The sequence below is a fragment of the Tiliqua scincoides genome, chromosome 1 (assembly GCF_035046505.1).
Source record: "Tiliqua scincoides isolate rTilSci1 chromosome 1, rTilSci1.hap2, whole genome shotgun sequence".
Classification (NCBI taxonomy): Eukaryota; Metazoa; Chordata; class Lepidosauria; order Squamata; family Scincidae; genus Tiliqua; species Tiliqua scincoides.
Window position 1 is genome coordinate 128,890,586 of NC_089821.1, and position 26,904 is coordinate 128,917,489.

The 26,904-nt window shown below is 42.5% G+C and overlaps 1 protein-coding gene across 1 annotated transcript in view; it reads right to left on the minus strand.

Moving 5' to 3' along the window:
• The window catches only part of IKZF2 (IKAROS family zinc finger 2), a 145,023-nt gene that overhangs the window by 70,063 nt on the left and 48,056 nt on the right, over nucleotides 1-26,904 (minus strand). Inside the window, exon 4 of the mRNA XM_066636778.1 lies at nucleotides 1,189-1,458. Coding sequence (XP_066492875.1) covers nucleotides 1,189-1,458 — 270 coding nt within the window. The remainder of the gene's footprint in view (nucleotides 1-1,188; nucleotides 1,459-26,904) is intronic.

Genomic DNA, 26,904 nt, shown 5'->3' on the forward strand with positions numbered 1-26,904 from the left:
CTGGATTGAGTCAAAATGCAGCTCTCTCACTCCACAGATACACCCAAAAACAAGTGAAACCAACACTTTAATCAAGTAACCTGAAAGAGTTATAGCAGCTTGCCTTTACTTAAATCAAGATCTCATTGCACGCAAAAAAAATTAAGAGTTCTCCTGAATCAAACCAAAGATAAACCCCTAGGGCTAAGGAGTGAACTGGTGGGATTGCCTTATACCTACTCTATCCTTGTCTCACCACATGACCCTCACTACTGCCACCTCAGCCAACTATGACCACTCACTCTGCCCAACTGGTCAGTCACTCTCTTTTATGTCCAAGGCCAGGCCTTGCCATCTTGGCCTCACATTTCAGACACAATGCTACACCACTCCACCATATTCCACACAGACTTCCTCTTTTGCTCACTCCCCAATGTCTGCCCACCAAATCTTTTTGAAAGGAGAGCAAGTGGGAAGAAGATAGTAGTGTTAGCTCCTGCCTTGTGGACAGAGGGGGAAGTGTACAAGGAAAGTAGGGAACCAGGGTTAGCATTCCTACATGAGAGACAGCAAAGTGACTCACTGCCTCAGGCACAGTGGGGGCATGGAGGGGCTATCCAACATCTCTTTTCCAACAGTGACAGGTCAGGTGCACCCAGGAAGACTTAAAGCACAGGGCAGGAAAACAACATTCCCTCATTTTGCTTGTCTCCCTGCCTTAGGAATTCAGAGATATTTCATCTCCAAAATGTGGAGGCTCCATTTACTGTCATGGTTGACAGTCAATCCGCCAAGATAGGTTTATCGCTGCGGCCATATTTCTAAGGTGCCCTGCATTGTGAGGGATCTTGTGACTTTTGCAAAGTATCCCTCTTTCTCCGGGAAGCTAAGGAACTTGAGAGGCAGCAGAATTTGCGAAGTCAATTTCAAAAGGCAAATCAGTTATAAGGGGGTAGGTTTGGAACATCTCTTCACAGTGAAGAACTCTAGACAGGGAAATTATGATTTCTAAAATGCCTTCAGAACTGTGCCTGGAAAGCCTGGGAAGTCATGCTGATAAACACTTTTGCTGATTAAGAGGCTAATATTTTGAAAGGCAAAGCCATTCCTAACTACACTTGGTTATCACTGGTGAATCAAGACAGGCAAGAGAAGAGATGTCAGGTAATATCAACATCAGATGCCAAAGGCAATCTTTCAGCTGCTTACCAGTGTGACTCCTTTTATGTACCATAAGCACATTGGGCCCAATGCAAACCATGCCACAGACGTCACATTTCAGTTTACCATTCGGAAGCCGGATTCCTCCCTCGCCTGACAGCTCCTGCATTTTTCTGTTCTCCACCATCTCATGGTTCTCAGTGAGAGGTTCTTCCAAGCTGCTCCCTTCATCGTGACCCCTGATCCCATCTTCCCTCCTCAGGGGCTTCCTGTCAGAATCCTCATCATCACTTTGCATTTCTAGCTTTATGGAATTTGCTGTAAATTTAAAAAAAAGTATGTTAAAATTATTTGTTGTTTTACAAGGTATCTATTAGCTGTGAGAATAATGAACAAGAGTACTAGCGTGCAAGTCCAAAAATGGTTCATGAGAGACCTCACAATTTTTGAACCAACTGAAACCTTGCTGATATGCCCGATGTGATGTCCAATCTGAAAGGGAAGAGGAATAAGGGCCTGTTATGTGTAACACACTGCCTATTCAGTTGCAAAAGCATGCCAAGGAAGGATATGGTTGTATGCTGGAACAAGGAAGCAGCGGTGCTCAGCAAGCCAGTGCTGACTATGCAAGGGTGTACCCAAGCTGCAAGTGACACCGCTTTGTAAGGCCTTTGGCTCTACAGTGAGTGATGGCACTCCAGAAACTGGCATAATTCTTTTCTGGTCCTTGCTCCCCTATCCTGCCCACCCAGCTGGTTTCCACCATTGTTGGCATCTCCTGCTAGAGGGCTGTACTATCATGGAGCTCTAGGTTGTTGAGCACAAGCTTCTCCTCCTCTTACATACTATCTTTTGGCTACATTCTTTTAATTTATTTAAAGGATTTTAAGCTGCCCTTCAAAGAAACCTTCCAGGGCAGTATAAGGTCAAAACCCAGCTAATAAATAGTCCCCTAACATCTTGGGACTCTAATGAAACCTTAGGGATCCATTAATCCCCAGGACCAGCCTTTCTTTGTCCCTTAAAGGACCCATATAAGTTCTCATAGGATTTAAGCTTGTTACAAACCTACAGCCCTTTCTTAAGGCTCAGACTAATATTCATAACTCCCATGAGTGAGAGCCAAGGCCTACAACATGGACTATTCCCCTCTCCATCTTACAACCAATAAGATTGATTTGCAGTGCAATCATAGTGAATGTCTACCCAGACATAAGCTCCATTAAGTAAGCTTCACTGACTCCCAAGTAAGTGAGCTTATGATTGCAGCCTTGAGCAGATATAATCATCCAATTACAGAGATGCAAGACTGATAATATGTTATTTCAAAAGAGAACTCCTGTAAATTTGATATAGCCCTTTCAACACACATGAACTCATATGAGGATCATTTTGAACTATAGTAAAAAAAAAAGCCACTTTTTAAAAAAAAAATCACAGTACTGCTTACTAATCCTACCTAGTTGCCTTATATACTGTGTCAGACCACTGGTCCATTCAGCTCAGCATTGTCAGCACAGACTGACAGCGTCTCTCCACCTTTTCAGGGAGATTTCTTTTCCAGCCCTTCCTGTAGATGCCAGGACTCAACTTGGAATTTTCTGAATGAAAAGCAAGTGCTTGAGCCCTGGACTATACCAGAACCCCAAGGCCAGAGTTCCTTAATGGAAAATTAAAGAAGAACAGTCTCCAAGCAGAAGTAGTCAGTGGCAAAAGTGTTAAAATGTAGAACTTAATCCAAATTCTGGCTCAGACCTGGGTGGAACAGCTCACAGGCCGAGCTCCTTTCTCTTTAAAACGGGATGAGCAACCATCTTGCCTTAGAAGATTGTTATTGGGACAAAAGATTTAAGGAAGCATGAAAATTGGCCCGGTTTACCTATGTGAAAAGATTGGTGACAATCAGTATGAATTCAATGAAGCAATTTTCTGAGAACTTCCCTGTGCCATACAGAGACATATAAAGCTGCCTTATCTTGAGTCATACCATTGGTATGTTCACCCTAGTACTGCCTCTGACTGATATCTTTCCCAACCCCACTCATTCAGGTCCCTTTAAATAAAGAGGCCAAGAGATTTGAATCTGGGACCTTCCCCAAACAATGCATGGGTTGAATCACTCAGACTGGGCCCCTGCCACAGGAAAGCTGTAGTGGAATCAAAAGATGAACTTTCTTTCAGTGCTGGTCCCAAACTGCCAAAGCAATGTTTACTCCACAAACTGAAACCCCTGCTAACTGGGTAAGAGGCACTTTTTAAGTGGGTGCTCTTTTTTTATTTAGCGGGGGGGGGGGGTGAATGGCCCTCTTCACCCCAGCACTGTCTTTTCTAATGGCTATCTGCTGGTGTTCTTTTGCATCCTTTTAGATTGTGAGCCCTTTTGAGACAGGGAACCATTAGTTGTTTGTTTGATTTTCTCTGTAAACCGCTTTGTGAACTTTCCTTTGAAAAGTGGTATATAAATACTGTTAATAATAATAATAATAATAATAATAATAATAATAATACAATCAGATGCATGTAGCAGAAGAGGAACAGTAATCAAAAATGTTTTTGCCTCAAGTTTACAAATTTAGTTTTGCCTGAAGTTTATTTCATTTAGTTAAGTATGGACACATGCACCTAGCGAGAAGATATATTTTAATCTGGGTCATATATTTTCTGTTTTGGGGTTTCTACACAACTCCTTTGATTGTTTCTTAAATAAGAAAAAGCAGGATTTTCAAAAGCGCCACACACTTTCAGTCCCCATCCTTTTGTATGGGGAGTCCAAGCCCATGCTGACCAGAAAGGATTATAACAGTACCTTGCTTCATCTGTGATACTAAATGTTTCCTGCTAAACTCTGGCTACAACCCAGGTAGAAATAACCAGCAACAAAAACAAAAGAAAGCAAGTCATCTCTGAAGTACAACCTTCCTGACACACCGATTTGTCCAAACACCGCTGATGACTGGACACTCATGTTTCCCAGAAGAGCTGCCAAGACTTTCCTGCAACTCACCTTGTCCCACAAGCACAGTGGTGCATGCAACCCCCTTTCTCTGTCCTTACCATTGTCAGGAAGCTGCCATTAGAGCTTGTTGCTGAGTGAAGATTTCCTCAGCATCTGGGACTAAGAGGAGAATTGCAGGTCTCCAAGGAAGGGAATGCTGCTACAGTAGGGATCTCCTCAGCTCTTTACAGAGCGTTTGCTTCTTAGGCAATTCCCACAGCCTTTGCATTACTTCATTCACATACATGTCCACAAGTGTTTATATAATTGATGCAATGCAGCCAAAAATTAAGCACTTTGGCAATCCATTGATTGTAATGGGAAGCTACCATTCAAGTAAGTGAGACTTCAAAGTGCTTCATCTTGCCTAGATCTTGCCCACAGGTTTTTAAAAATTTATTTTAACTTGAAAAGTGATTTACAGTCTTGCGGTAACAAACGTATTTGGCTGACCTTTTAAAAACTTTTATTAAACAGTGGGTGCTGTGAGATAGTGACACGCCACACAAAGAGTTTGCAGTAAAGTGGAACTTGAACCACAACTTCCAGTTACATCTAGCTCTGTACTTGGGATTTTTTGAGCTCTAATTTCAGTTTATCTAACTTAAGTAATAAATATTGTTATGTAAAGACATATTTTAATTTAGGTACATACATACACCTAATACTGAAAGGAGATATGTAAAAATATGCTATCAAATTCTGCTCTACTCAGTTCCCAAGATGAGAAGATTTATGGACTCATTTCATTTAAAAAAACAAAAACTAAGATTCCCATTTTAATTTTTGTCCTTTCAGTTTTTGCTAAAACTTTAATTATACCATCATTTTGAATGAGCATATTGTCATAAATATAAAACCGTCATAGGATGTAAATTGCATTCCTCTTAACTTCTATCCCATTTACTCAAGCGAAAGCACTTTAGAATAAATTAATTTCACCTTGTATATAATAGCTAGGGTAATGATTATTCCATTTACATAGATTTTTCACAGCCTGAAACCACTCCTAGTTTACAACTATGTATATTATAAAAAGAAACTATAGTGTAATATTGACTCTACTGAAGAAGAAGAAAAAGACACACTGGCTTTGGTGAATTTTGGAGCATGCTCAAAGTATGTGGGCAAGAGTTAACATCCCCAACCTGATTATGCATGGATTTTTATAGCAACCTCACTATTTATCATGATCTATCTGGAACCAAGATGCATATTTATTTATTCTCTTGGAGCCTGATCTAGAGCACAACACGCTGGCTTACCAAGGGCATGCATTGTTGCAAACATGCCTTAAGGCATGTTTGCAAGCCTTACCTTGGGCCCAGTGCCGGAGCTAGTCGAGTACGAATCTGCGCTGGGCCAGCTCTGGCACTGGTCCCATGTTCTGCTGCCTGGCAGCTCGCCCAAACCACCAGATGGTGGAGAGGTGAGTAGGGGCGAGGGGAGAGACATGGGGCAGGTGTTCTGGGTCGGGGGAGGTGGGTGCGGGGGAGAAGCTGTGGCAGGGGGAGGGGTGGCAGGAGGGGGCAAGACCAGCAGAGCTCAGCTCCACCAAATCCTGAGACCCATGTTAGACTGCAAAATCAAATAGTCCCATTGCAAGGCTACTTCCCTTACCTGGGGGAAGGGGATAAATGTCCCCTTCCCCTGAGAAGCCACTGCAGGCTAACTGTTGCATGTTGGATGCTGCGGCAGCCAGGATTGGGCTGCCTATCAGTATTTCTCAAGCTGCAGGTCAAGACCTAATAGGTGGGTTGCAAGCCAATTTCAGATGCGATCCCATTCATTTCAATTGGTATTTTATTTTTAATATATTAGACTTGATACTACCATGGTATGTGACTGCATTTGGGGAAATGTTACAGATCTATACTTTCAGCAGGCTACTACATACATAAGTTTTTAACAATGATAGTCATTGGGGCTTCTTCCCAGGTAAGTGTGGATAGGAATGCAGCTTTTGGGATGTTTGGGAAAAAATTTTTTTAACAGATCAGCAACTGCTTGGGTTGGTAAGGAGGGTTCTTTACTTAATTAATTAATTTGATTTGGTTGTATGGAAGTGCTAAAAATTTTCCTGCTTGATAATGTCACTTCTGACCACGACATCACTTCAAGGTTAATGACATCATTTCTGGTGGGTTCCAACAGATTGTCATTCTAAGAAGTGGGTTCCGGTGCAAAAAACAGAACCACCACTCTAAGTTATAAAACGTCTTCCAACCATACAATACTCAAGGTATAATATAATCTAAAAATAAAAATCATGGAAAGCAAGAAAAACACAGCTTAAAACACAACAGATTTAACACTGACACAATCATACACTGACAAAAGCCTTTTCAAATAAAAGCACTTTTCCTTGCCAGCAATGCTGCATAGTGGTCAGTCTAACCCTTCAAGGGATACAGTTCCATGAAATGAGAGCCACAACAGAGAAGGCCTTGCTCATAGCTTCTCAAATGTAACTACAATAAAAATGACGGAAACATGGAGCAAAGCCTCTCCAGCAGGTCTTGTGGAAAAGCACAAGGGCACTAACCTCTGCTAAGCAGGCAAAGAGGTGCCTGTCCTATATTTAGCATGGGGAAAGTAACTGTTCCTAGTTATCGCAGCATACCGTCCCTTGCAGCAGCTGTTACTGAGGTCTCCTTTGCAGTGCCATCCTACATATGTGGTGGAACATCAAATGTGCATGGGAGCCTTGCACTCATTAGCCACTTCCATGGTCACTTCGCCTTGCCTCTCTTTGACCCTGTTCTATACGCCCAAGTTCACATTCTTGCAAAATCATAGCCAGCCACTAAACCACTATGGCTGCAATCCTAACCACACTTTCCTGAGAGTAAGCCCCATTGAACAAAATAGGACTTACTTCTGAGTAGACCTGGTTAGGATTGTGCCCTGGTTGGCAACCTTCAGTCTCGAAAGACTATGGTATAAGCCTACAGCACCCGGTATTCCCAAGCAGTCTCCCATCCAAGTACTAACCAGGCCTGACCCTGCTTAGCACATACTTCAACTGTCCCCATTTACCTGGTGCTTATGAGTCTAAGTTTTAATTAAATTGCACACCATGACAGCCAGCGGTATCTCAATAGATTGGACTGTTTGCCACAGGTACCAACACAAAACACAGACATGACCAGCAAAGCACAGCTTTCTACCAGTCATAAGCTAAGCACTGAAGAGTCCATGAGAGTTTCTGGCTGCCTGCTCATCCAACCCTGTATGGGCTCTGTCCCCAACATGCCCAGGCTCCACCCACAGACTTAAACCAGGTGTCAGCATTTCTGAAATGAAAAACTGGCTATCCACCGTCCTAGGGTATGATGACCAAAGGAGGAAGCAAAGTGTTCCTCGAGTGTGTGTACACAGAGTGAAGCAGTTATGTGGGGCACCAGTAGAGAACAGAAACATAGAGCAGCAGCCATGAGATTAGTTGCAGCAAGAGGAATTACTTGATTTAAGGAAAATTTGTCCCATGCTACAGTCTCCCAAGGCATCTTTTTTTTTTTTCCAATAGCAGCAAATACTAGAATTCTCCTCATGGCATTTGAGCTTTTGAGCCTGGACTCCTTAGGCCTCATATTCCAGTAGATACCAAAGTTTGAAAATGTGTACATAGTCATTACAAAGATTTTCTTTTCCTATAAGTTTTAGGCTTGCACTCACATTATTCTGTCTGCAGTGACAGATGGCAATGCAAAAAAAATTTAAAATAACTCAGAATACAGTATTTTCTTTGGTTCCATGTGTGCCATACTGCCTTAGCATAAATAAATGGCATTGTGGTATCTCATTAAATCTATACATCTGTGTGACAACGTGCAGTTTCTGAATATTTTCTGATACAGTGTTCAAAACAACAGCTTTTGCTCACATGTTTTTTTTTTTCTCACAATGCCATCTTTAAGCCACAAGAAAGGCAAACAAAAGCAAAGCCATACAATAAATATGTCTGAATTGCTCATATGGAGTTTTCGCCATTCATCTACTCTGTTTGCCTTTAAAGACCATATTCCTAGCAGCAATTATGTCTTTGCTAATCTGTATGTTGAGCTGAAGAATATCTATATGTATATATGTATGTACATACATATGTATATTTGTGTGTGTGTGTTTATTCACATATATAAAGGATATATATATATCACATATATCACATATATAATGGATATATATAAAGGAACCATTTCTCTTTATGTAGCTATGTAACTTTGTGACTACGTAACTTTGGGCGCAATCCTGACCCAGGGATGTCCCTTGCACCATCCCAGGAGGCTCATGAACACGTTGTAAACATGTTTGCGCCTCCTTGTGCGCTGGCCCATGGAGACTGAATCCAGCCTCCACGACAACTTGGGGAAGGAGGCTCACGTTGGCTGAGCTCGGCCGACACGAGGCTCTGGGTGAGTGGGGAGGAGGTGGGAGGGAGGTGTTCCGGGACAGGAGTAGGGCGGAGGGCAGTCCCAGGGGAAGCAGGTGGGTGGGGAGCAGGAAGTGGATTCCAGTTATGCGGATTCCACCACCACCTGTTCCCAAGCAGGGTGGAGTGGCCTTGGACTTATGCCACCTCTGAAGGTGGCGCAAGTCTGAGGAGACCCATAGGGGCTGCAGTGGCTTACCCAGGGGTAAGGGGAAGAGTTTCCTCTTACCTCTGGTTGAGCCACATTGGTGCCCTATTGTGTGCAAGATAGGATTGCACTGTTTGTGAACTACTTTTTACTGGAAAGCAATATATAAATATTATACAAATATAATGTAAATATAAATATAAAAATATAAATAATATATAAATATTATCATTAGTAGTAATAATAGTAATGACACTAGCCTTGCCAAGTCTAGCAGTAATTCAGAATATTTGAATTTCAGACAGTGTGTGGTTACCTGTGCGGTTGAATATTTTCAACCACACCATGTTGTTGAATATTGGCTGAATGTGTGATTCAATGTTTTCAAATGTTGGCTCCACAAATAAGAAAGCAAAACAATTGGGGCCCAAGCCAACCACTAGTTTTAAGTTCATTTGAATTTGGTAGGAGAGACTAAAGGATGCATCAGAGTTGGCCCTAGACAGCTGCATGGCAGAGAATAGGAAGCCAGTTATCACAGTCAAGAAGGCACAATGTCACTGCTGTGGCTAAAGCAAAATCCCAGCCTGTCCTGGAACTTCCATAATCTTTTCAGGTCTGGGGAGCCAGTAGGTTCCCTAAATGGGTAGAGTCACTTGGAGTCTAAAGGCACATGTTAGCCTTAACCAGGGGTGCCCAAACCCCGGCCCGGGGGCCACTTGTGGCCCTCGGGGCCTTTCATTCAGGCCCTCGGGGAGCCCCCAGTCTCCAATGAGCCTCTGGCCCTCCAAAGACTTGCTGGAGCCCATGCTGGCCTCTCAGCTAGAGAAAGACTGTTCGACCTCTCACTTGAACTGTGGGACAAGGGCTCCCTCCACTACTTGCTGTTTCACGTCTGTGATGCAGCAGTGGCAGCGAAGGAAAGGCTGGCCTTTCGGGGGGTCGGGGGGAGGGTGAAAGGCGGATCCGAGGATCTGTAATCTGCAGGATCCAGGGCACTCATGCAGGGCTGCACGCCCTACACGAGTGCCTTTACTTTAAAGAGAGTATCCCCTTAAAGTACCTTTAAAGAGAGTATCCCCTTAAAGTACCCTTAAAGAGAGTAGCCACATTGCAGGGCTGCTTCCCTTACTCGGGGAAAGGGGACAAATGTCCCCTTCTTCTGAGGAGCCTTCCATGGTAGCGCGGGAAGTGCAGGATTCGGCGGCAGCCCTCCTCGGAGCTGCCGAGCCTGGACGCTGCGGGCAGTTCAGGATTGGGTTGCCCGTTTCCACTGCATAAAATGCTATCATCTGCTTTACTCAACTGTATAAATGTGTGTCACATGGAATATCATCTGCTCTGAACATACAAGGGAGCCATTTCAGCAATAGGCAGCCTTAAGAAGGCCACGTCAAAGTTCCACAAAGAACATTTTATGTTGTGAGTTTTATATATTGTTTTCTCCCATTTTGCTTGGCTTACACTTTAAAAGGTTTAACTCTGTAAGACTGTAAATGGCCTGCTTTCTATTTGTTGTCTCCTCCAGTCTATGGGGAAATTTCTTTCTTTCTTTGGATTTTTATTCCATCCCTATGCCCAAGACTCGGAGCATTCTATAACAACCATTTAGAACCAAAATAATGTTCTCCAAAACTCCAGAAAGAAAAAGCCCATTAAATCAGAGCAGACAAGAGAAGAGTAGCTTGTGAACAGAGCAAGAGAAGAGAGATAACTTTTGCAGGTTGAAGCCAATCCCAGACAAATGACTCACAGAAGACTGATCACACACCAGGGTCTTTGACCAATCAGGCTGGGCACATGCAAGCTGACGGATGCTCAAGCAAAGACCAGGGATGAGACATTCTGCTGCACCTATACTGCCATGGAAATCTCAAGTGGATGTCATTTCCTCTACCTTACCTATACCATGGGCTTTGAATGCCATATAAATACAAGCACAATTGGGTAATTATTTCTTTAATAAAATATAATACTTGTTCTATATACATTTGGCTTAAGGTAACAACTGAAGAGATATCACAATCAAAGGAATATATGGGAGCAGAGGCAATGCCTGAGAAGCACCTGTTCCGGGCACTAAGAAAAGAGGGGAATTATGACTGCCCCTCAGGGTTCCACCCTAGTTGTGGAGGAAGCGCTGGCAGTTTCACCTCCCCAGTTTCTTCTCCTTGAAGGGGAGCCTCCACAAGAGAAGGAATGGGGTGCACAAATCTGCTGCAGTGAGTGCCTCCTTCTCCAGGAAGAACCTGGAAGTGATGTCACGTGACACGATGTTACATGACATCATGGCATCTCTGCCTCAGGCATGGGGCAGTACGTTATGCCTCTGTGTAGGAGAGCTATACGGCACTGAATATTTATACCAGGGAATTAGGTTATAAAAGCATTATAGAAGCATCACATGCAGCAGGAGAGCAAGGGGAGTTCCGTTTCTTGGCATGACTGGGTTAATATGAGAAGAGGATAGAATGCTATAGGGCTTAGGGGGTTTTGCCTGGGATTCAAGCACTATATTGCTGGTCCTCGCATGACCATGGGTAAAACTGAAATAAATGAGAATCGTACAGTTTCATCCAGTCCATTTTGAAGTCCAGTACTGACAATACATTTGAAGGTGCCAGTAATTACAAAAGTAACACTTCTGAAATTTGAAATTTAAACATTGTACTGTATTTCAAAGAGCAGTGCCTCGCCCACTCCTGGAGAAGAGCTACCCCACCATCTCAGACTGGGCTGGAAGAGCAGACACTCCTCCTCAATGGATTAAAGAAAGAGAAAACAGTGCTCACCAATTATGGGTGAAAAATAACATAAGCAGAGAGAACGTGGAGGTAAAGACAAACTGGGAACACTGAAGGAATCCCTAAATAGCTCCCCACAGATTCAACAAAGGCAGAAGCCCATAAAAACAATTTGGTAACATGGAGACAATTCAGTGGTGGATGGAATGCCTTCCAGAAGAGACAGAGAACAAGAACCTTTGAAACGCAGAACAGTAGCGCTATCCCTGGGTGTGTCTCACTAGGACCAGAATTCCCTAGACGTCAACCTTCTGCAAAATCTTCCCATGGAAGGCCACATCTGCAGATGAGAATCTGTCAGTCTTGTAGTATAGAACAAAAGCGTTCACTGATGCTCATGTGCACCTCACCACTGTCCCTTTAGGATGAACTGGTACAGAACACCACTGATTTGGCTGCACCTTGTAGAGACTGTACCATATTTGCTGTAGGTAGAGAAATCCACAGCTTTGAACTCCCGAGACAATGCAATCTCGCAGCCATGGTAAAGAAGTAGACTTGGAAAACCTTTTTGCCTAAGTCAGTGGTTCCCAACCTGTGGTCCAGGGACCACAGGTGGTCCGTGAGACCCTGACAAGTGGTCTGTGTGATCCCGGGAAGAAAAATTGCTTATGATCACTTCCAGCATCTCTCTGAGTGAACAGTCCCCCATGGACCACCAGAGAAAATGGAGAATGGACCACCAGCAGCTGGAAGCAAAAGCAGCAAACTACAAATCTTCTCTATAAAGAATAAATCTCTAATAAATCTTTTCTAATTACAGGCAGCCCACATTATCTGTGGGCTAAAACCTGTGGATTTTTTCATCTGCAGGTCCCTGAACCTGTGGCATGGGCCAAAGTGAAGCCTCCCAAGGTGAGGGGAGCTGTGCTCCTCTTGCTTCCAGAGATTCTTCTGAAGTCCGCAGAGGTCATGCGAGTCAATCCGCAACCTCTGCGGGGTTCAGAAAAGCCTCCAGACTGACTGGGGCTCCGTTCTGGTCAGATTTGTGTGTGTGTGTGTGTGTGTGTGTGTGTGTGTGTGTGTGTGTGTGTAAAAACCACAGGTTTCAAATACCTGTTTTCCTTATCTGTAGGGGTTCTGCGAATGGAACCCCTATGGATAATGAGGACTACCTGCATTACAAATTTAAATGTACTTTTTGTGTGCAGGAGTGGGAGGTTGCATGTGGTCCCCAACAATTCCAATTCTGGCCTCAGTGGTCCGCTATCTCCTAAAGGTTGGGAACCACTGGCCTAAATACTGATAGGAAAAGAAAAAACAGAGCCTCAGATGTTCAAAAAATAGCTGCCCTGTCCAAACAGAAAGAAGAACCCAGCATAGGTATGTGTATAATAGCTTCCCCCCCCCAATCAAGTATGAACCGAGCTAGGGCAAAATTAAGGGCAGGTGATTTCCTGGGATCTGTAGATGTCTGAATTCATTTAGGTATGAAAGATGGGTAGATTTGAGCACCACCAGATCCTTATGAAAAATACATAGCTGCAGATCAGAAGCCAAAGGCCCAAGTTAATAATAATAATAATAATAATAAAACTTTATTTATATCCCGCCCTTCTCCCTAAAGGGACCCAGGGCGGCTAACAACATATAAAAAACACATTTAAAAACATAAATTAAGACAAATAGCAGATAAAATCATTAAAAACACATTAACAGCGACCTTAAAAAACAGTAGTCAGATTAAAAGACAGAATAAAAAGAGTACAAAAGAGCAAGTTACAGAGGAATCAGGCCTGTAAAAACTACCAAATGTGTAAAAAATGTTAAAAAGGCCAAAGAATCAGAAGGCTTGTGTAAACAGCAGTGTCTTCAGGCCTCGCCGGGAACTCTCAAGAGAGGGAGCCATTCTCAAGTCAAGGGGAAGGGAGTTCCATAAAGTTTTGACACTCTCCTATCTGAAGTGAAAGCAAGTGATAGGAGTCAACATTCTCTTTCTGAGAACTATGACCAATGGCTTGAAAGGCGCACTCATGAAATTTTCAAGAACCCAATTCACATTCCAGGTGGAAAAAGTTATGCCCCACCTCTCTGGAAGCCTATATTGTGACAACGAGTAGTAATTGAGCCTGTGACAGGGCAATGCACCACACTATTAAGGACAGCCCCTTGTTTCTTGAAAGTGCTTCGACTCAACCATTTTGGAGGCCTGTTTGCCTCCAAAATTCCACAATATCCTTTCTTCCAGCATATCTACCAATGTTTGCTTCTCACAAGAGATAAGCAAGTGATACTGTCGAACTTATTCATGGAAGCTAATCAAGAAGATAAAGTGGATAGTACCTCTGCCAAAAAAAACCACTCTCTCAAAGCTCCTCAGCCTCCGATCTGTCAATGGAAAGATTAACAGATTGGCCATTGGCCACTGCCTTGCACTAGTAGACTACAAAACATCAGAAAGAGCAGTCCCTATCAATATTTCCCCAAAGGGGACTGTGCCACTGTGCAAGCCCCTTTGCTTGCTGCTTGGCATCTCCTCGGTGCTTCCGGAAACACAATGATGACGTCAAACATCACTCCTGGACATCCAGAAATGCCATGCTCTGAGCAGATCAAGGGGCAGAAGCATCTGTTTCAATCTAGTTAAAGTGATGGAATAATGGCCACTATCAAATACATTGAGATCAGATCAGGTTCTGATCTCTGTGACCTTAACAGAACAGAACTTGGCCTAACAAATGAAAGGGTTATTTTTCAGAAATGTAGCTGTTTAGAAGCTGATACCAGGAAAAAATGTCACTTGGAAACAGAACATCAACTGCCTGAGGTGATGTGCAAAGAGTTTTTAGAATTTGACATTTTCCTGGTTGAAACCAGTTTGCCTGGGGGCAGACCAGTTGAACTGCTGCTTATTCCTGCTTTCCCAGGTTTCCAGATGCTGATATGATTTTCTTTAATGCCATGCTTCAACTGGGATCAACTAGTACAATCCAACTATTACAAGAACCTGTGCTCTTGTTCCCCAAAATCATCATCATCATTAGAGGAAGAAAGAATCTGTTGTTTTCAATTTATGCTTCCATGGATTCTGGTCTGATCTAAGAAAACAGGTTCTATCTAATGTACTAGTCAGTAGCAACTGCAAATTGTATTTTCAAGATGATACTCTACCCAGTTTCTGCTGTAACAATACCAATTCTCCTCTAAATCCAGAGTTTATAACATAAAATGATCCAAGGAAGGCAGTTTTTACATTCTGAACAAAGCAAACAAAACTGAAGCAAATATTGTTCAAAGGTTTATTAAGATTTGTTTTTTAGTAAATTGGCAGAATAGTCAGGCTCTTCTTTTTTTCTGAAAAGGTTAGGAAATTAGTTTTAGAATTCCATATTAGCTATTAAATTTGAGTTAAATTTTGTGGGCATGTCCCTTCCTCTAGTACAGGGGTGTCCAAACTTTTTGGCAGGAGGGCCACATCATCTCTCTGACACTGTAGCAGGGGCGGGGGGAAAAAAGAATTAATTTACATTTCAAATTTGAATAAATTTACATAAATGAATATATTAGAGATGGAACTTATATGAATGAATGAAGGTCTTGCAGTAGCTCAAGGTCTATAAAAGGCCTTGCACAAAGCAAGGCCAGCCTTTCCTTTGCTGCTGCTGCTGCATCACAGACGTGAAACAGCAAGCAGAGAAGGGAGCCCTCGTCCCTCACGTGAGAGGTCGAACAGTTGGCCACCATGCTGAGAGCAGTTGCGTCAGGGCAGCGTGGGTCCCAGCAAGTCTCCAGAGTGCCAGAGGCTCATTGGAGACTGGGGGCTCCCCATGGGCTGGATTGGGAGTCCTCCAGGGCTGCAAGTGGCCCCAGGGCCAGAGTTTGAGCACACCTGCTCTAGTGCAGTGGTTCTCAGACTTTTAGCACCAGGACTCACTTTTTAGAATGAGAATCTGTCAGGACTCACCAGAAGTGATGTCATGACTGGAAGTGACATCATCACAGGTTCATCAAGGGTTACAAGTCATGGTAGGTATGTACAAGGTAGAGGTAAGCTGCCTCTGATTGTCAGATGCAGGGGAGGACACCAGGAGGCAGGTTGTGTCTGTTGTCTAGTGCAGTGTTTCTCAAACTGTGGGCCAGGACCCATTAGGTGGGTCGCGAGCCAATTTCAGGTGGGTCCCCATTCATTTCAATATTTTATTTTTTATATATTAGGCTTGATGCTACCATGATATGTGACTGCATTTGGGGAAATGTTACAGACCTGTACTTTTAACAAGCTACTATGTATATTCTTTTAACAATGATAGTAAATGTGACTTACTCCTGGGTAAGTATGGGTTGAATTGCAGCCTAGGATTGTCAAAAATGTTCCTGTTTGATTATGTCACTTCTGGTCATGACATCACTTCTGGTGGGTCTTGACAGATTATCTTTCTAAAAAGTGGGTCCCGGTGCTAAATATGTGAGAACCACTGGTCTAGTGTGTTCCCTGAAGCATTTGGTGGGCCACTGTGATATACAGGAAGCTGGAGTAGATGGGCCTTTGGCCTGATCCAGTGATCTTCTTATGTTCATCAAGCAGGAAAATTTTTAACAATCCTAGGCTGCAATCCTACTGACACATACCCAGGAGTAAGCCCCACTGACTATCATTGTTAAAAGCATATCTGTTAAAAGTACAGACCTGTAACATTTCCCCAAATGCAGTCATATACCATGCTAGCATGAAGTCTAATACATTAAAAATAAAACATTGAAATAAATGGGTGAAATTGGTTCACGACCCACCTAGTGGGTCCCAACCCACAGTTTGAGAAACACTGCTCTAGTGACTGCAAACTATTCATTTTTATGATCAGTCTCTACATGTTTCAAGAGACTTTTTCTGGAAAGTTTGAAGTGCACATGTGCAGGATCTGACAACAGTCATCTGTTATGAAGGTCCACAACTCGACTTGTATTCAGTCTTCCTATGTCCCTGCCACTAGCAGGAACAATGCTCAGGTATAATGCAGTGGTTCCCAACCTTTAAGAGCCTGAGGACCACTTAGGGAAAAACTGCAATAGTTGTGAACCACAAGCAATACAAACTGTGGGCAGTCCACCCTCTCTGGTGGTCCGTGGGGAAGTATCTCCCAAGTGAGCACTAAGGGAGGGCGCTAGGATGCAGGTCTCTTGTTATCTGGTGTGCTCCCTGGGGCATTTGGTGGGCCGCTGTGAGATACAGGAAGCAGGACTAGATGGGCCTATGGCCTGATCCAGTGGGGCTGTTCTTATGTTCTTATGGTGGAGAATGGACTGCTCACAACCACAGCCTTCAGAGTCTCCACTCTCTCTGGTGGTCCATGGGAAAGCATCTCACAAGTGAGCATTCCCCCATGAACTACCAAAGAGGGTGGAGAATGGAACACGTGCAGCCGGCACTTCAGTTCGTTCTCTGCTTTTTCTGCTTATCTATGAGGGAGCATTTGCTCAGCAAGACACTGGAAGTGTTCAAAGGTGATTTTTTTTTTCCTGAGACCTCACAGACCACTTCTCAGGCTCTTGAGGACCATCTGTGGACAGATGGGTACCATCTATCACAGTCCTAGATAATCTGCTAGTAGTACTAGTACAGCTGGTACCTTCATCCCTCACTACTGTAATGGCAGTGTGGCATTGGCTCTGTTGTCTCCACTCACTCTTTACCTGCTGCAAAGTAAGCTTCTCACCCACCACCACTGCAGTAATGCATCATGCACTGTTGCTTCTGATGTGCTACAAGTGCAGGGCACAAAGTGAGAACACCACCCACAGAATCTCTGGTGAATGATAAAGACCATGAGGGTGGAACTGCATTCAGCAAAGGGCCTACGGATGGACAGATGAAAAACATTAATTTCTTTCTTCCAGCTTCTAATTCGCTCAAGTATCCTGCCACTAGCAAAAACACAGACAAATGTAAAATCTTTCGCCCTTCTCCACTGTTAAAATCCTGAAAACAAGTGTGTCTCCATGGCTCCTCTCCACGCGACTCCAGTAAGGACTGCTCATGGACAATCGTTAACAAGGGGTCGTCGTTATAGTTACTTTCCACATTGTGCCATCATAGGATCATCCATGAGAGAGCTCACTATGTCTGAATTGGCTTAACTGTTTACAGCTACTACAAGCATCACATAAACTGGCACAATTTCGACCCAATACAATGAACAATGATAACCAGCCACAAATGACAGTCCACCAGAAACTTGACATAGCTCCTGCTTTTTGGGGAGTTTCCTTATGACTAGAAACATAAGGGACATTGCCAAGCACCTGGTGGTCTGCGTTTGGCAGACAGCGGTGTGTGTTAAAAAGTGGTGCTGGCCTTTGGATATATGAAGCAAATGGACTTTACGTGATTTTTTTTTTGTAATAAAAGCTTTAATTAATAAATAAGTTGTGTAGCTCTGAGCTATAAGGTACGGAAACAAACTCAAACCCCTTTCAGCACCAAATTAAAGCCTTGGGCAGTACTATAGTTTCAATTATAATTATGGTTCACAGAGGCAGCTTATTTATCTAATTACTTGTAAGTTGATTTTTTATTGCCAAAGTGTTCTCCAAACAACTAACAAAACATATGTAATTCAAATAAAAACAATGAAATAACAATAAAACAAGAGTAACTGTTCCCCTTCACCCAAAGCAACATTTTTTTATAGTGGCTATTGCTGATGTCTCTTCTGTATCTTCTTTTTTCTTTTTTCTTTTTTTTAATTGTAAGCCCTCTGGAGGGCACGGAACCATTTATTGATTTGATTTTCTATATAAACAGCTTTATGAACTTTTTTTGGTTGAAAAGCAATATATAAATATTCTTAATAATAATTCAGCAGCAACAATACCAGATGGAAAATCTGAAACAGCAAAACCATCAAGAACAAAGAGAATCAAATGAGAGAAACAATACTAGGGGGAAGTCCTAAATTATTGGAGCAGCAACTGCACTAAGAGCAGGAGATTACAATCACTATGATAAGCACACAGAAAAAATACACAGTGTGATCACCAAAGCCTAGGATGGGTGCAAGCCTTCAGATTTTACTCTCTGCAGCAACTCTTAGGTCAAGTTTCTTTTTATAGATTAAACATACAATAAACTTTGTTCAGGACTAGCTCTACCAGGATGCAGTGTGAAGCAGGCCACTTCACCTTGCAGTTCCTGGGTCAGTTCTTGGGGGTAGCATGGAAGTCCACCCAGTATTTCCCACCCCGTGGGCTAGCCTGCATAAGAAAGATAACATTTGTATTTAAAAATACTTCTAGGCCATCCTTTATTTCTAATGAAGAGAGAACCAAGGAGGTTTACAATCAATAATATAAAGCAATTTAAAACACAAGCAGTAATCAAAACAAAGGCAAAGCAGGCAAACAGAGACATAAAAACCCAAACAGAAATCCTAAAATCCAGTGGCCTCACAAGAAAGCCAACTAAAACAAAAATATCTTTATTGCCTTTTTGCAAGTGTGCCTCGTAAGGGCCAACTAGGTTTCGTGTGGGAGGAAGTTTCACAATCAAGGAGTCACTACTGAGAAGGCCCTGCCTTGCATCTCCACTAATAGCAACTTGGACAATAATGGGCCTGCAATGATCATCACAGTGTGTGGGTAGGTTGATGTGGGAGGACAGTCCTTCAGGTGCTGAAGACCCAGGCCACATAGGACTTTATAAATAATAAACCTTGAAATGTGCCCAGAAACACATAACAATCCAATACAGTTTACAGAGTATAGCTGTAATGTGCTATAACCAAAGAAGACCTGAACCCACCCTGGTCACCACATTTGATGTCAGCTGGATTTTCCATGTCTTCAACAGCAGACCCCAAGTAGAGTGCATTACAGTAGTCTAAATGTAAAGCAACTAGGGAGTGGATTACTGTAGCCAGATCTGCTTTCTTCAGGAAGGGCTGCAGTTGGTGTACCAGCTGAAGTTGGGCAAAAGTACTCCTGACCATAACCATTAACAGGAGCAAAGCTGGACTGAGAAGAATTCTTAGACAGTGAACCTGGTACGTTCAAGGGAAGTGCAACCCAATCTAGAAGAGGATGGAAAGCAATTGCAGAATCAGCTTTCCTACCAACAGCACTTCTGCCTTGTCTGGATTAAGTTGCAGTTTCTTAGCTTACATCCAGTACTTCATAGCTGACAGGTTCAGAACTTCACAGCCTCCCCCCCATCCAGTGCACACTGGAAATGAGAGGAAACTTTGGTGTCATCGGCATACCGATGACAGAATTCCTCAATCTCAGTTATTTCAAATGGATGTTAAATAGCACAGGAAACAAGATGAAACCCTACAGGACCCCATAGGCTAGTGGTCAAGCAGTCCAGCGACACCTCCAGCACTACCTTATGAAACCTACATGGCAGGTAGGAGTGGGGACCCCTTTAGGCTTCTCAGTGGTTTTTCATCAAATCAACCATGATACCAGGTCATCCACCAAGAACCCGGACTGGAGATGATGGCACTATGATGCTTTTCCACTTTCCTCCCTAATAAAAAATGAAAGAAGGGGGAGAGATGTGAAAGGAGGAAGAATTGGGGCGTGATTTAGTCAAGAGAAAAAAAAGAAAGGAGGGGACAACATTTACTATTCTCCTTCAGGCAGCAAAATGTCATGGGTTGGCACTGACTGCAGTGGTCAACCAAGAGCTCAACAGGCCTGTTTTTGTAACTTGCTTGGGACTGTAAAAACAAGGCAAGTTTCCTAAGTGCCTAGTAGGGAATCAATGTATCGCATTTAGCTTTTTTTTTTTTAGGGTGGGGGTGTCACTAATTGCAATGATTAGCCATTATAGGTGGCACTGAAGTTTAATACAGTACAATGACTCCCAGGAAAGAACGATGAATGGCAAATAAATACGTATAAATACTTTCATCATCTTATAAATATCTTACAGAAAGTAAGAAGAGAGTGGTTGATGGTGAGGAAGGGGCTCCTGTAGGAAGCAAGAGCGTGGGTTTTAAGTGTGCATATTCCACAGTACTGAAACTAGAAAAGTTTGTCTCAGAAGGCCAGGTGCTACTCCTGGCATTCTGTGGTGAAAACAAGGCCTTTTGTTTTCCCTATTTCCATGGGGAGCTCTGTCTACAGGGAAATAACAGAGAGGAGAGAGATACACTTGTTAAAAGCCTTTCTAGGAAAGTCCTAATACTCCTTCATCACTTTGCTAACAAACACCACTACAATGATTTGTAAATGATGGTGGTTAATGGCACCATCACTATAAAGGGATGCTGAACGATGGGAAAATATGTTGAGGAGGGGAACTGCGTAGTAAGGAAGTCCCAAGCATTGAGCATGAGAAATGCTCAATATGAATACTCCATACGGAGTTAGTAAAAACAAAACTTTTGTTAAGATTATCGAAAAACCTCAGTGGTGGTGTGCAAGATTTCACCTTCACCAAAAGACTTCAGTCGGCACATTCAGCTAAACAAAGTGGCGGGAGATGTAAGAAAAAGATTTGGCTAGGTGTGATGGAAGTCCCAGTTCAGTTTGTGAGAGACTTACAGAGTAATCCTCTGCATATTTACACAGAAATAAGTCCCACTGCGTTCAATGGGGCTTACTCACAGAAAAGTGTACAAGGGATTTGCTGCAATCCAACATCATCTAGCTGGGGGTAAACCCATTTGAACACAGTGAGGACTTACTTTTGACTAAACATGCATAGGATTGCACTGAGATAGAGGAGGCATCCTGTCAGATTGTCCCTGGTGCAAAATGAGGCAACAGTAAAGCATGCTGGCACTAGGAAACTAAGGCCTTTCTCCATACAATACAAAAATTTAAAATCCATCTCTGACACTGGTTCCCTTGAAAGGCAGGGAGCAAAAATACTGTACAGAAATGTATAGAAGCTTTTATATTAGACAAGGCTGGAAAATGATTTTAGATTATTGCCTGATGTAGAATGGACCAACACAGCAATTCATTCCTAATATGATATTCCTAATAACACTTAAACAATTTTATGTATGTTATTGTTTGGTGGATAATATCCATTGGGAAAAAAGAAAAGAGAGAGACTTGATTGCCCCTCTCAGACAATTCACAATTACTTAGTTTTTAGAAATAAGAGTTTCAAAAGTTGAAACCTACCAGGAAATCAGTGCAAGGTTTCCTGCTTCAAGATGTCATGGGTGGGTGTATTAAAGACTGGTATGAGAGGCAGTGCTCTGCGCATGCTCAAATGCACTCTGTTCCTTATTGTTTCTGTACATATACCAAAATGATGTGTTGGCACTAAAATCCAGTTCCCAGTCAAAGTCACAGGTCTTTACAGTGGCAATACTGGGGGAAAGAAATATTGGGAGGGAGTACAGCAAAGAAGAAACAAAGAGCATTTTGAGGAGTCTCCCACTCACTGGCGTTCCTGGCTGGGGGGGGGGGCAAAGTGCTAAGTTTCTTCAGCTGCTGGGACGTCTGTGTAAAGTGGGTTTACGAGCCATTTGGAAGATGAGAGCACAGCAGAGCCTTCTCCTCCACATCGCTTTCGCAACTAGTTCGGAAACCGAGGGGAGAGGCCACTTTACACAGGTGTCCCATCACCTGAAGGAACTTAGCATTTTGCCCTCCCTCCAGGATCACCAGTACTCCCACTACAACAATTCTGAAAGAGAAATAAGATTATATTTCTCATTAATGTGCCCATCCTAAACATATTTTTTCTGAAGTCAGAGCTTTTTGTAGTTTGATGGAGCTAACTGGCAAGTCCACTTTCTTAGGACTGAAGCCTTCTTTTCATTTCCAGTCTATGATTCACTGCAAATTTCCAGGTGCTGACACCTAGAAAGCCAGTGTGCTTTTTCTGACTAGTGACCAATAATGGAAAACCTGTTTCATTCAGTCTGCACGGTAACAACCTTGTTACCTCTTTTTTCCCCTGCCTTTAGCGGCTGCGTGACAGGCAGAAATTTAACAGATGCTGTTTTTTTCCCCTGGTATGGAGGTCAAATAATGGGAAAACATCATATGTTCTATTTCTGCTGTCCACGCAGCTGTTTCAGGCACAGAGTAACTGGCCCACCTCACCCCAGCAGTGTCTGTTCTAGTGGCTGTCTGCTGGTATTCATTTGCATCTGTTGCAGAACAGCAGCACCTTTACGTGCTTCAGTTTTGCTTGCACAATCTGATATTGGGATGGAAATATAAGAATAAAGTAGTAATCACAGATCACCCAAGATACTGCAGCAGTAACATTTCTTTAGCACTGACATCATTTTCTGCAAAGGCTTGAATGCTTAACAGCTGTGTGCAGCACACATAAATTCAATAGGTGAAGACTGCATCTCTGTTTCAGGATTTGGATTTCTTCAGTTGAAGTCCTACTTGTCCCATGTCAGTTGATCCATGAACAGAATCCCATCAAATGGGTAAGATCCATTCAGTGCTGATCTGATCACCTAACAACCTCAACCACTAACAACAGGCCAAGAGTATTGCAAGACTAGTAATAGAAACAAGTTTTTTCAGGCATCTTTTTTTCTTTGTGTCAAAAAGTAAAAATTCACCACAAATAATAACTCACATTACAAATTACATCAATACACATAAACACAAAATAAAATTAATTACAGTACTGGTGAGCAGCACCTAGAACATGTTTAGAGGAACTCTTGCACCACATATTTCATGCATTTTCTGACATGTTCGGAAAACTAAAGTTCCCACCTCATAGCATCCACCTTTATGTGTGTCTTTATATTGTTTGTTTTTCCATCAATCTCACCTTTCCAAAAATTGGTCAAGGCAGATAACAAAAATTCCCAACATTTCAAAATACAGCAGATCATTCCTTAATAAAATTCTGAAAGTCAGTGTGAAATCAAGAAGTCCTCCACCCTTTCCCTGAAGTGCCTCTGCCACTATATCCCCTTTGTTTGAGTGCCTTCACAAGTGTCCACCTTCCTTCCTTTGAATCATTTCATCTTCTGTAACCTCCTGTTGGCCAGAAAAGGAGGGGCAGAAGAAGTAAGAATCAGAAACAGGTCTACAGAGCCTCCCCTGCAAGGAAAGAGGTCCAGTATCACAGCTCAGCTGAAAACCACTGGCTTGGGAAGAAATTGTCAGCTTCTATCCAGCTCTAAAGTTTTCTTCCTCACCGCATTTCAGCCCATCAGTGAGCTCGCAAAGAACTGCATTTTAAAAATATATATTTAGTGATATATTTATATATCGATTGATGAAAATAAAGAAGAACACTCTGAGTATGTGAAGAGTGCCTTTCCTTCAAGTATCCATAGAAGCCAAGCCTTCAATAGATGTGCAAGCTACTTTTCTGGGGACACCTGTTCCCCCTTACACCTTGTCTGACACTGCATATGAACATCTAATCCAAACTAACTGTAGTCATAGTGCCCTTCTTTCGCAGTGGCCTCTTCTTCCCAGCTCTCCCAGGTGTCACCATCTTGGATTATGCAAGAGCTCACATGATCCAAGATGACAGCACATGGGAGAGCCAGAAGAAGAGGTCACTGGGGACAACCTGCGGCCCACCTGCGAGTTTGTCACTGTGCCCTTGGGTGTCGTGGCACACAGTTTGGGAACAACTGATGCAATGGTTCAGGAATTCACAAAGAGCTTGTGCCCATTTTCTAATAGTCATTTATGAGGTAGATGTCTGAATGGAATAAGTTCACAATAAAGAAGAGAAAGTATTAAGTAATTTAACATGCTCTCCTCTCCACCAGCCACACATGTATAGAAGTTTTCTTAATTCACTGTTCTGTGCTCCAAATGAATCAAGTGAACTGAGAAAAGGTTAATCTGACAGTTTGTATAACATAAAAGCCAGCCAGCTTCATCCAGCAACTACAATCAATTCCTGTTGTTATGAAGATATTACATTGTATCTGTCTCCCTAATGTTCCTTAAGTGCAGCTCCTTGGCTGAAGGTAGGTGTCATTCACTTTTATTTCACAGCAGATGATAAATTCATATATCATACAGATCTCCCCATGGACCTCCTTGGCTTTCATATGGCAATGACTGTGGACATCAATCAAGTTCTACAGAAATGTATATTAGACTGGGTTTGAAACATTAGCACACAATACTGCACTTGGCTGTTCATCAAGCCTCCTCTTCATTCTAGTGAATAGAGAGGGATCTGGCACTGTTAAAGACAATGGTTAGGAACTACAATAAGTTGTGAGAGAAAACGGTGCCCTTTACATCAACAGTAAGAGTTTGTCCATACAATCAGTTATTCTAAGATACCAAGCATTTGGCTGAATTCACATAAGCCTTATTTATCATTTATCATTGTAAAAGCAAACTCTCTCTATTACATATTACTTCACCATAAACACGATTCCAATAGAGATAGTTCACACATTCAATTGCAAGCCAAAGGGCCATTTCACATGACACAAAATGTGCCTCAACAATCCCCAGAAACCATCCCCAAAACTGTCCTGCATGTGAAGGATGCAACATGTGATTCTCCCTATCCAATACTGATTCCCACAAATGCAGCAGCTTGACAAGGTGCTACCACTGTAGTTCCATCCAGACACTCACTGAGCACACATTACAACCCTCACCAATTATGGGCATACGTGCAACTGAGGATGTCTCGGACTACACCATTCGGAACTACAGTATATGAACCATATAGAACTGTATGAGCCTGGCACTATATGAACCAGCCAACCAAGCAATGAAAGACCAAAGTAAACTTAAGTTAAAAGATGAATCATTCAACTTAACTTTTATAAGAATGTTTTCTTTCTTTCATTTAATACAAGAAATGACTGGCCTGATTCCATAAGAGCTTGTAAAGAACACATTTCCATTGGCACCAGAGTGAACACATTTTATCCTGAAGCAAGCTGTCGTATTAGAAGTAAAACTGATTGGACCAGAAGCTGTTCACAATTTGGTCTGTGAAATTTCAGTGCCCCATTGAGTTGAACGGGAAGAGAAGAAACAGCCCTTCACCTCCATTAAGTTTGTTCAGCAGTCAAACTAACAAAGGGTGGATCAGAGCTCACGCGGTGGCAGCTAAGAGGAAACTTGGGCTCATTGCTCTACAAAAATGATCCTCTGTACACTTGCTTAGAATTCAGTGGGTTGATAACAATTTCTGTACGCTGCTGTTGAATGTGGTGGAAATGATAATTCACCTCTACATTCCATACCACTTCAAGAATGTTTGCTATTTTAGATTCAGTAACGTATTATGGCAGTGTGATAGGAAACTGAAAGAACACTGAACCAAGCTGTACTGCACAAGAGTTTTAAAACAGGCCATGTTGGATACAGTGAATATCTATGTGCTGCAATAAAATATCTGCTGTGTTAAAACACTCAGTTAGATGAAGTTCCATAATCAATATTTTATTTCTGTTTTTATTTCAGTTTAATTCAGGGCATGCAAAGACATGCCTTTAAACATACGTATCTGTTGCTAAGAATCTGCATGGAGGTCAGATCAATAATGTAACTATTTCCAGGACTGACAGCAAGGGGCCACAGAGTCACTAGGCAGGAAGGTGGTTTTTCCTATTTCACATTTGAACCATGTAATAACCCCCACACTCCTTGACTGATCCTTTGGAATTCAGAGCTCCAGATTTTAAAAGAGCTTGTTTACTGCTTAAAGGTTAATGCCGACTTCACATCTCCAAAATGGAAATGAAGCTGTCCAACTTTAAATCCTGCTGAATAGCAAATTTAATCGTTGATTACTCTGTCTACTTCCCTGGACCCCTGAGCTGGGAAAAACACACCTTTTGAAACATAAAGGAAAGTTCTCACCTCCAACAACCCCCAGCAATTTAAGAAATATTGAACGGCCATCCAGACTGCTACCTCACCTTCAGTTGGGGGAGGGGGAGAGGAAGTCACTTGGTAGAATTCCCTTTACATATTTTAAGAGTGTGTTAGTATAGTGAGCCCTAATTAAAAATACTGTTTTGGTTCTTAAGCATTTTCAGTAACTTTAGTGCACCCTAATTCTTGCCTCAGACATCCCTTCACGGCCGATTACATAAACATGACATTAGCTTTGCCACAGGATCCTTGCACAAACTGCTTTTCCTTTGTGTGCACATGTTATGTGTGTTTTAGGAAAGCACTGCTGGTAACAATGGCCACTAGAAAAGGGAGGCCCAGTTCATACATGGTGTGACATGGCTGCCAACACAAGCTGTAACCATGAGACTGACTACCTGAACCAATATACGGAATATTTAACTGGATGGTTAATTTCCATGTCAGCATCCTCCCCTCCATTTATGGGGCATATGAACTGCTGAGGCACCCTGAGAGCTTTGGAACAGCTTTGGCTCATATTTGATACTAACAGATGAAAATTGCAAAGCCTCACTTCTTGGTCCATTTTCTGGTTGCTTCTCACCATACAAACATTTTCCAAACAGAAATAAGGGACCGAGGTGGGAAG